The sequence below is a fragment of the Rhinopithecus bieti genome, unplaced genomic scaffold (genome assembly GCF_001698545.2).
Source record: "Rhinopithecus bieti isolate Rb0 unplaced genomic scaffold, ASM169854v2 scaffold_20892, whole genome shotgun sequence".
NCBI classification, from domain to species: domain Eukaryota; kingdom Metazoa; phylum Chordata; class Mammalia; order Primates; family Cercopithecidae; genus Rhinopithecus; species Rhinopithecus bieti.
Genome location: NW_016810602.1, coordinates 2501791 through 2512945, shown reverse-complemented (window position 1 = coordinate 2512945; position 11155 = coordinate 2501791). Strand labels below are relative to the sequence as shown.

Sequence of the window (11155 nt, the reverse complement as noted above, 5' to 3'; positions counted from 1 at the left end):
GATCTCAGCTCACTGCAAGCTCCGTCTCCCGGGTTCACGCCATTCTCCTGCCTCAGCCTCCTGAGTAGCTGGGACTACAGGCGCGCGCCACCTCGCCCTGCTAGTTTTCGTATTTTTTAGTAGAGACGGGGTTTCACCGTGTTAGCCAGGATGGTCTCGATCTCCTGACCTCGTGATCCGCCCGTCTTGGCCTCCCAAAGTGCTGGGATTACAGGCTTGAGCCACCGCGCCCGGCAAGTAGAGCTCATTTCTTATGGCCATTTACACTAAATATTAAATCAGTTTTCTTTAGCCGTTTGATTCAATGTAAGCTGAATAAATAATGTAGGATAATTGCAGAGTTTATTAAAACATAGAGCATTCATATTGTCCATAAACTAGAATGTCTCTCTGCTTTTCAACTAGACCTTACCCACCCGGAGCCAGATAAGGTCATGGGCATTTTTCAGTTATAAGTGAAGAGTATTATTCATTTAACACCAGTATTAGGGTTCCTAATTTATTATTTTAATATTTAAATGGGATATGTATCTTCTGATTTTAGAAGGGCCCCACGACAGTGCTATGAACCGGTAAGAGTTCTTAAAACTGGAATTTTATTTAGACATAATAACTTTAAAGTTAGTCCTCAAATTGACTCCAGGGAGACTCCCACCATTCGAGCATAACAGGCCTTCTACCCACACTGCAGAGCTCTAAAGAAATACCCTGCACATTCTTCACAGTGCACACAGGGTGGCCAAGTAGACAACACATCTCTTCTGAATATAACCTGGTGGTCGTCGTTTGTACTCAGGATCAGTGTTAGGAACTGCCTGATTTAAAATTCGGTTGGCGGGGCCGGGCGCGGTGGCTCAAGCCTGTAATCCCAGCACTTTGGGAGGCCGAGACGGGCGGATCACGAGGTCAGGAGATCAAGACCATCCTGGCTAACATGGTGAAACCCCGTCTCTACTAAAATACAAAAAACTAGCCGGGCGACCTGGCGGGCGCCTGTAGTCCCAGCTACTCGGGAGGCTGAGGCAGGAGAATGGTGTGAACCCGGGAGGCGGAGCTTGCAGTGAGCTGAGATCCGGCCACTGCACTCCAGCCTGGGCGACAGAGCAAGACTCCGTCTCAAAAAAAAAAAAAAAAAAAAAAAAAATTCGGTTGGCGGGTTGGCATTTTATTACCTCATATCAACCTAAACACACAACGATCGGAATTGCACATTTATATGAAGAAAAGTAAGAATAGGGGCTGGGCATGGTGGCTCACCCCTGTAATCCCAGCACTTTGAGAGTCTGAGGAGGGTGGATTGCTTGAGCTCAGAAGTTGGAGGCCAGCCTGGACACCATGGCAAAACCCCATCTCTACCAAAAATACAAAAAATTGCTGAGTATGGTGGCCAGCTACTTGGGAGGCTGATGTGGGAGGATCGCTTGAGCCTGGGAGGCAGAGGTTGCCGTGAGCCAAGATCGCACCACTATGACAGAGTGAGACCCTTGTCTCAAAAAAAAAGTAAGAAAATCGTGGTCCCATCTAGTAATATAGTAATAATCTCAAATTATTTAAATATCAAAGTGACCTGGAATGAAGCTTATATTGCCTTTCTGTAGATGGTGACAGCTACCATTTATAATATAGTCCTCTCATTAACTGAAATTTGTTGAGTCCTGGGAACTGGATTTAGTCTAGTTAATAGTGGCTTAAAGTAGTGTAGATTTCAGAAATTGGTATATTATGAAATAATTAAAATGGAATTTAACTTAGTCTTTGCTTTCTCACAATGTAATTTGGATATTAAAACTAATGATGTGGTCTCGTGTCACTCGTCACAGAATTTGGACATCAGGGATGCCTAACTCTTCCAGAATGGCAAAACAAAGAGGTTCCTCATCTCTCTCCCTCCCTGCAGCCCACCCATGGGGTGCAGCAGTATTACTATCTGATGATGACTAAAAATGCCATGTTTATTCGTAAAGAGGTTTTCCTATGACCTTACATTTTCTCTTCACAAATGTTCCTTTTCCCACATTGGGGATTGCATCACTTTCACCATCAAAGGACAAGACTCCAGAAACACTGCCTCTCCCCAAGCCACCGCAGCTTTGGCTGGGCTTTATCAGCTGGGGAGGCCAGGTCTGTCTGCCAGAATTCCCCCCCGTGGGCTCATGAAGCCCTTGAATGAGTTCACGGGGAGCCTGTGGGCACGCACACTGCTGCATGCACAATTTGGTGTGTGTTTGAAGAGTTCAGTAGCCCATAAAAGGTGGAGAGTTCCTACTGAAGACTCAGTTTCTAAAGACTTCCCTAAAACCAAGTCTAAACTGGAGCCCTTTGGGGTTGGGTGGTATGGAGTAGATCCCATGCATACCCAAAGTCTGTGGGGCAGTGGGCTCTCAGCGGTAATGGCGCCACCTGTCTGCGTAGAGGACGACGTCCACCACTGTGCCACCCCTCGTGTGGTTCAGCGCGCAAGTCCTAGATGTTTCCAGTGTTTCAACTTTGTGTCAGGTGCTGACAGCACAAGGGTAACACAAAGATGAGAGGGATTCCGTATGTACTGCCAAGCCCATGGTGGAAATCCACCCAGGGAAGTATCCCCTGGGCTGGGAGAAGGGAGGGAGGAACGGAGGTCCTTTGATGCTGACCCTCCTGCTGTCACCAAGAGGTTTCTTACTCTGTTGTAATCACAGGATCTACAGCGAGATATTGAACAACACAGCGCAGGGGTGGAGTCTGTGTTTAACATCTGTGACGTTCTACTGCACGACTCCGATGCCTGTGCAAATGAGACTGAGTGCGACTCAATCCAGCAGACCACCAGGAGCCTGGACAGACGCTGGAGGAACATTTGTGCCATGTCCATGGAGCGGCGCATGAAGTAAGAACTAAGCTCCCCCAAATGTCTTCAGCATGGTCAGCCGCACTCAGTACACCCTTCTGACCTCATTCACCATAACTGTTCTGTTCATTTCACTTAGAAATGCGCCAGGTATTGGCAGAGAAGGCCCAATGCTTGTCAAAGGATTTATTCAAGAAAAATGTAACAGGAGTAATGTCTCTCTCCAGCTCTCCTGTGTGGGGTATGGCTGTGAGCTGGCCACTGTGCTTCTGTTGACCTAGCCAGGTCGTAGTGGAGGCAGCCCTGTCTCCTGGTTTTTTAACCTCTGTGAAGCAGGATCTCTGAGGTGCTTGGCACTCCCAGGCGGGAGGAGCACAGACCAGAAGTGGCGTCCCTGTTATTTCCCAGAAGGGGTAACAGGGTCTCCCCCACTAAACTGTGCGGGTGTCAGGGGATAAAAGAAGGGCAAAAGCACGGGCTTGCAGGGGATGGCTTGTGTTAAGATGCTTTCCTCCCATCAGAATCGAGGAGACGTGGCGCCTGTGGCAGAAGTTTTTAGACGACTATTCCCGCTTTGAGGACTGGCTCAAGTCGGCCGAGAGGACGGCGGCCTGCCCAAATTCCTCAGAGGTGTTGTACACGAGTGCCAAAGAGGAACTGAAGAGGTTTGAGGTAAACGCCTTCTCCATCCCAGTCTTCTGATCATAACCAAGCCTGCAGCGAGCCTGGGAGCTGCTGAAATGACTTCCTCTAAGTGGCCATCTTCTCCTCACCTCTGGTGAGGGCTGCCCAGTCCACAGCCTGCCCCCAGCTGCTGAGACAGCTTTGCAAGACATTGCGGATGTATGCCAGCTGCTATGCAATGAACTTGAAAGCCTGTTGTGTAGCTGGCATCAGGATAGGTGAATTAGGCCCTCTGCTGCCATTGCAGTTTGGGGGTGAACCCCTGGCAGCAGATCGCTTGGGGTGTGGAAGGGAAGGAGGGTGTCATGGCACTCTGCACACTTTGGCTCTGACCCCTCCCGTGTGATGCAGGCCTTTCAGCGGCAGATTCACGAGCGGCTCACTCAGCTGGAGCTCATCAACAAGCAGTACCGGCGGCTGGCCCGGGAGAACCGCACAGACACAGCCAGCCGGCTGAAGCAGATGGTCCACGAGGGCAACCAGCGCTGGGACAACCTCCAGAGGCGGGTCACGGCCATCCTGCGGAGACTCAGGGTGAGCTCCCCCGCGCCTGGCTCGGGTGTAGATTTTCAGGGAGACATAACGTGCGATGTGCAATGGCAGGCTTGTCACACACAAAGCAGCAGATCGAAGGTTTCACTTCAGGCCTGAGCTGTTTTAACATTCCTCCAATACGAAGCCCAAAGCTGCCAACATTCATTTTTTAAAAGGGGGATTTACATGTGGAGCTTCTTAGGCAGGGCCTGTTGATGAGATTTGTGTTACCAACACACAGCTCTTTTTACAACTTCTATAACCCGTGGTGGTGTGCATGTTAGCACAGAGTCCAGGGCACAGCTTCACTGGGTCTGGAAAAGGCAACACATGGGTCCCTGGAAGGAGCCCCGCTTTGCCCATCTGTCTGTGTTTTTGGGACCCACCAGCTCTCGCACTGAGGATGGACAAGGCACATGAATGCAAGAGCCCCTGTCTGTACTGGGGGGTTGGGGACTGTGATTATTCTCTGAATTTCAGACCCCACAAAGGTTTGGTTTTTGAAGGTAAATACTCACCTTAGATTAATGTCATTCAGAAGGCGTGCTGTATAGAACTGTGAGTCCAGGAATAAACTGAAAGGACGGTCACAGGCAGGGGCTACAGGACACAGTTTTAATTTCTGCATCTGTTCTCAGGGCAGAGCATTGCTGAACCCATTCTAGAAAGATATGAATCTGGGCTTCTTTCTTTTCTTTCTTTCTTTTCCTTTCTTTTTTCTTTCTTTTCTCTCTCTCTCTCCTCTCTCTTCTCAGGAAGACATTGGCTTTTCTAGTAACCTAGACAACTCCTGTGCATTTCTTTCTGTCTCTCTCTCCCTTCCTGTCTCCCCCTCTTTCTTTCTCTCTCTCTTCTCTTTCTTCTTTCTTTTCTTTTTTTTTTTTTGAGACGGAGTCTCGCTCTGTCGCCTGGGCTGGAGTGCAGTGGCACAATCTCGGCTCACTGCAAGCTCCACCTCCCGAGTTCACGCCATTCTCCTGCCTCAGCCTCCCGAGTAGCTGGGACTACAGGCATCCGCCACCGCGCCCGGCTAGTTTTTGTATTTTTTAGTAGAGACGGGGTTTCACCGTGTTGGCCAGGATGGTCTCGATCTCCTGACCTCGTGATCCGCCCGTCTCGGCCTCCCAAAGTGCTGGGATTACAGGCGTGAGCCACCGCGCCTGGCCCTCTTCTTTCTTGACAAGGTCTCACTCTGTTTCCCAGGCTGGAGTACAGTGCTGAGATCATAGCTCACTGCAGCCTCAAACTCCTAGGCTCAAGGGATCCTCCTGCCTCAGTCTCCTGAGTAACTAGGATTACCGGCATGCATCACCGTGCCTGGCTGATTTTAATTTTTGTGGAAATGGGGATCTCACTGTGTTGCCCAGGCTGGTTTCAAACTCCTGGGCTCAAGTAATCTTCCACCTTGGCCTCTCAAAGTGCTAGGATTGCAGGTGTGAGCCACCATGCATTAATTATCTCCTGCCGATCTGGCTGTGGCTAATCTGCCTTCGTCTGGCACTGAAGCTCTACCAATCTGAACATCAGCTGCCTATCTGTGAAGTGATAACCTGAGAGGTATCCTTAATTGGAGATGATAAATCTGCTCTGGGTCTTCTTTCTCTGGGAGAACACATTCAGAATTCTATCAGTGAGGGCAGAAAGGGGCACCAGGCTGGCCTCAATCCTGAGATCAGGGCTTTTCCATCTTGAAACTACTAAATCCTTGTCAAGCAAAAGCTGCCAAAGGCTAATGCGTGAAACAGGCAGAAGGCCTGGCCTGGCCCCTCAGAGGGCTCTTCAAAGGACAGAGGAAAATCACTGATTTGGACTGGATAATTTTAGAATTTCAAACGCTTAAGGACCTTGGAGACCATAATCAACATTCCCACTCTCTTCCCCGACTTGCCAGCGTAGACGCTGGGGCTCAGAGAAGTTCAGGGGTCTTGTTGGGTATCATAGAACCAGGACCAGACCCCAGTCTTCTGAACACAGTGCTTCTGGGGCTTTCTGGGTATCCGAGAGGCAGATTTCTCCCTGAATATTCTGGGTACCCTTTTCTTGTGGCCGAAGGTGACCTTGCTGTCTGTCTGAACTCTAGTTCTGTGGTCAGTACAAACGTGATTTCCTCCCTGCTTCTGCAGCATTTCACCAACCAGAGGGAAGAATTTGAGGGCACCAGGGAGAGCATTCTGGTGTGGCTCACAGAGATGGACCTGCAGCTGACCAACGTGGAGCACTTCTCAGAGAGCGACGCTGATGACAAGATGCGCCAGCTGAATGTGAGGGCCGCTTCCCTACCTCTTCTCAAACGAACACATCTTTGCGGGGGAGAGCTGGCCAAGTGCAAATTCCACCCGATACTCTTGGGAGCCAATTTCAGAATTCTTAAAGCAGCCAGGCTACATCCCACCTGTGTACTACCAGATTATCACGTGCAAGGACATTGTTCTTTACGGTCCAGGAGTATTGGTGTCACCAGTGGGGCCAAGAACAGGTCCACTCTCCCATTATTTCTGATATCTGCATGACAGGCTAATCTCACTGTAATTCTCTCCTTGGCTAGATTTTGGAAGAGGTTGAGAAATGGAAATTTGCCTTCCCTAGCATAATGGCACCAGTGAATATTATTGTGTCAGCAAACGCAAATGCCCATTCGCGGCTTATTATGGGAAATGTTCTGTTCCCACCAAGTTTTACCATGGCAAGGTCTTTCTCTCACACCCAATAACGGTAAATGTCTACCCGTGTCAAACTTTTAGAATTATTTTAATTGGAAAAACCAGTGCCCATAAGGAGGGGTAATATGGACAATCATTTTAAATTCCTACAGTGTCATTGTCACTTGGTTAAAAACTAAAGCTAGAGTACTAGGTGAAGGAACAAAATATTGACATTTGGATGCTTTTCTATGGCCCCGTTAGAAGAAACAGGCACTGGAAGCTCAGGGGAACTTTCTTTGAAATCCTTTCTTTCTTTTCTCTCAACAGGGCTTCCAACAGGAAATTACATTAAATACCAACAAGATTGATCAGCTCATTGTGTTTGGGGAGCAGCTGATTCAAAAGAGCGAGCCCCTGGATGCCGTGCTGATTGAGGATGAGCTGGAGGAGCTCCACCGCTACTGCCAGGAGGTGTTCGGAAGGGTCTCCCGGTTCCACCGGCGGCTCACCTCCTGCACTCCGGTACGGGCACTGCCGCCTAGAAACGGCACCTGGGCTGCTCCTCAGAGTTTACGTGAGACCGAATTTTTAAAGAATTAGGAGACCTATCTTATAGTGGTTAATTATGGTTTATTTTTTGGTTGAAAAGAAAAGGCTATATCGAAACATTTTAATCTCCACTTTTATTAATATAGAGCCACAATAACTCACAGGTTCCCATTCCCCAGTGGAAAGCATGGCACTTCTGAGGCGCATGCTCTGCGAGGCGGTTTTAAGTATTCCTCAGGGCCGGGCTTGTCTGGCAGGCGTCACTACCCCTAGAATTCCTGAAGACCTCTTCTGGCTTTTATTACATTAGTAACTTGGGAATGTGTTTGCCCTTCCCTGTTTCTTAGTGACTGGAAGCTTTTAGTATTTGTGCCTTTCTGATGCTTTGTTCTCACCTTGGAAGAGAAAACACAAGTTTCAAAAGCAACTTTGATGTTTCCCCAGACGAAAGGCCCTTTTGGGAAGTTCAGGTGGAGTTCAGGCCACTGTTAAAAGTTTACTGCCTTTGTGTGTCTGAAGCTTGAATGACAACCATTGACCGATACAACTGGCCACTCTTTTTTTGTGTGTGTCTCCAACTGACCTCATTCATATGTAGTTATTTCATCAGACATAGCCTCAAAAATTACCCTACAATTTCTCATTATTAAGTGCAGCCACTTAGAGTTGTTTTTCTTAGACTGAAAGAGACATTATGACACAAGCAGAATAGAATATAGACACTGAGCAATTAAGTTGGCGAATAAGAAAACCTGGTGCATACGGTTCTTGAAGTTTGAGTCTTACCCAGAACATTCAAATGTCCTTTTCAAAAATGCTCTGATTCTTGGAGGAACCTGCCAGTAACCATCAATGAAACTTTGGCCACCATTTCCTTATCTCCTAGATAAAGTTGTTTAACTTAGATTATCAAACTTCAACTTTTTTTTTCCTAAGAAAAAAGAGCTGGAGGTTTGGGAAAATACAGATTCTAGGCCCCACTCCAGATTGTCTAAACTGGAATAACCAGAAACAGGACCTGGGAACCTGATCTTTTTAAAACTGCCTTACAAATACTACTGGCAGTTATTTTTGGAAACTGCTGGACAGGCAGACTTGTCATGCTCTTCTAATTGTAGAAGCCTATGAGTTGATTAATTCTAACAACTGGATACTTTGGTTTAGGGTTTGGAAGATGAAAAGGAGGCCTCTGAGAATGAAACGGACATGGAAGATCCCAGAGAGATCCAGACTGATTCTTGGCGTAAAAGGGGAGAGAGCGAGGAACCGTCATCTCCTCAGTCCCTGTGTCATCTAGTGGCCCCGGGACACGAGCGGTCTGGCTGCGAGACCCCTGTCAGCGTGGACTCCATCCCCTTGGAGTGGGACCACACAGGCGACGTGGGGGGCTCCTCCTCTCATGAAGAGGACGAGGAGGGTCCATACTACAGCGCACTGTCAGGTAACAGCTGGGTTCCCAGCGCCCTGGAAAGTGACCTGTTTGGCTGTGTTTTTAGCCCTTAACAACACGGCCAGCTCTCGATGACCAAGAGTCCAGCTTGTAGCCAACCCTGACTTCTGTGGTTTCCTGTGTTCTATCCTGCCCATCTCTAACTACCTGAGAATTGACCACTCTCATCACAGGTGGAATGAAAGGGGAAAAAAATGAAATTCACAATCAGACACCAAGGTTACTCAGTGATGGCTCTGGCTGTCTGGGAGACTCATCAGTGATTTTTTTTATTTTTTATTTTATTTTATTTTATTCTTGGGTACAGGGTCTCACACTGTCACCCAGGCTAAGGTACAGTGGTACGACCACGGCTCATTGCAGTCTCAACCTCCAGGGCTCAAGCAATCATCCCACCTCAGCCTCCTGAGTAGCTGGGACTATAGGTACACGCCACCACACCCAGCTAGTTTTTAAATGTTTTGTAAAGACAAGGTCTTGCTATGTTGCCAGAGTTGGTCTTGAACACCTGGGCTCAATAAGTCCTCCCATCTCAGCCTCCCAAAGTGCTGAGATTGCAGGGATGAGCCACTGTGCCTACCCTCCCTTTCGGTTGAGTGTCTCAGTGTCAGCAGGCTGAGCTTCTCCCTTTGATACCCAGTGTCCCGCTTTGGACAGTCAGGAGTTGGCTGGAAAAAAAAAAAACTTTCTGGTTTTCAAAATCCTTTTAATTAAAAAAATAAAGGATAGTTTTCTCCTCTCAGCTGACAATGTTTCCACTGTGTGTTGACTTAATACTTGGTCATTAATCTTCAGGCACCTCCAGTGAGGCAAATGACATTGTTCTTTTTCAGATGTAGAAATCCCTGAAAATCCTGAGGCATATCTTAAAATGACCACAAAAACTTTGAAAGCGTCTTCTGGTAGGCCCCCGCCCATGCATGTCTCAACATGGCAGCATCCTGTGGGCACACTGCATCCTCAACCTCGCTCCCGTGTCGTGTCTGCCTCTGCCTTCTGTGGACACCATGCGCCTTGGTCCTTGTGTCATGGTGTATTTACACTGCCATACTCACCCATAACTGCGTGCTCCTTACAAAACCCCATCATCCAAGCCAGAGCCGTCTCGATGCCAGCCCTCTCCTCCCTTCAGGCCTGTGGAGAGGGGATTTTTCGTGGTGCCTTTTTTGATGATTTTTTTCTGCATCTAACTGAAGTCCTTTGGCATGGGCCAAGCTTTCTTCATGGTGGCTTGGTTTGGAACTGTTTCCTTGCTTTACTGGGATCCCCTGGTGGAAAGGGGTGGGTTGGGGGTTGGGGGGTAAAGGTGCTGATGATTTGCCACAGGAGGAATAAAACCTTCCTTTCCTTGATTTGCAGCTCTAATCTTCATCCTTAGCCCCATCCCCATCTGCCATGGTGGGTCATGGAGAGCCCTGAGGAGCCTTTTGGCTCCCAAGTCCATCCTGACATTCACTCTTCCCCTCACTCCTGAGAGGCCTTCTGCCCTCTTGGTTCCCAGACCCGACCTTGCTGCTCAATGTCCCTACCATGCGAGACCCTGGCTCCAAAACGCCACTCATCCCACAGCAAATCATGTTGGTCGTGCTCCATTGTGTACCCATCTAGTGAAGGCACAATGTTGCTGAGTTGCATGATTCTCATCTCATTCTCTTCTGGGACATACTGACATTTTGCAAATATGCATGCTTTGCAAGGAAAGCTGCAGAACTCATTTTCATACTGTAACCTGATGCCATGTCACCTGTGACCTGTTCGGTTGGAGAGAATGGACTATCGCTTACTATCTTTCGTTTCAGGTAAATCCATTTCGGATGGCCACTCGTGGCGTGTTCCCGACAGCCCTTCCTGTCCCAAGCATCACTACAAGCAAATGGAAGGGGACAGGAATGTTCCACCTGTTCCCCCCGCGTCCAGCACCCCTTATAAACCACCCTATGTAAGTCTTAGCTCCACTGGGAGTACAGCTATGTGTGTGAGTCATAGTTACATTTGCAAGATACATTTTGGTGTAAACTGCGTGTGTTCACTCCCCAGGCATATTTCGAGTTGGTTTTCTTATGGTGACCGTATCTCTGTCGAGCTGTCCACACTTCGTTAGAACCCTGGCAAAACCGATTAGATTTAGAGAGAGCTTTCTGGCCAAAAACAATCTTCGTGTATGTTGGTGTGGTGTAACAGTCATTATTACTGTCGAGTCAGGTGTCTGTGTAAATAGTGAGCAAGCAAGGTGCTGGCTTTCCTGACCTCTCCTGAGCTCTCAAGGCTTTGTCTTTTTGTTGTCTGTTTTGTTTTTGTTTTTGTTGAGACAGAGTCTCATTCTGTCACCCAGACTGGAGTGCACTGGCACTATCTTGGCTCACTGTAACCTCCGCCTCCTGGGTTCAAGAGATTTTCCTGCCTCAGCCTCCCAAGTAGCTGGGATTACAGGTGTGCACCACCATGCCTGGCTAATTTTTGTATTTTTAG

The 11155-nt window shown here is 48.2% G+C and overlaps 1 protein-coding gene across 1 annotated transcript in view; it reads left to right on the top strand.

The window, feature by feature from the left end:
* SYNE2 (spectrin repeat containing nuclear envelope protein 2) overlaps window positions 1-11155 on the top strand; it is a 374975-nt gene that overhangs the window by 354221 nt on the left and 9599 nt on the right. Inside the window, 8 exon segments of the mRNA XM_017892401.1 lie at window positions 2679-2866; window positions 3349-3499; window positions 3863-4045; window positions 6169-6306; window positions 7015-7209; window positions 8401-8677; window positions 9520-9588; window positions 10486-10625. Of these exon segments, the coding sequence (XP_017747890.1) occupies window positions 2679-2866; window positions 3349-3499; window positions 3863-4045; window positions 6169-6306; window positions 7015-7209; window positions 8401-8677; window positions 9520-9588; window positions 10486-10625 (1341 nt within the window).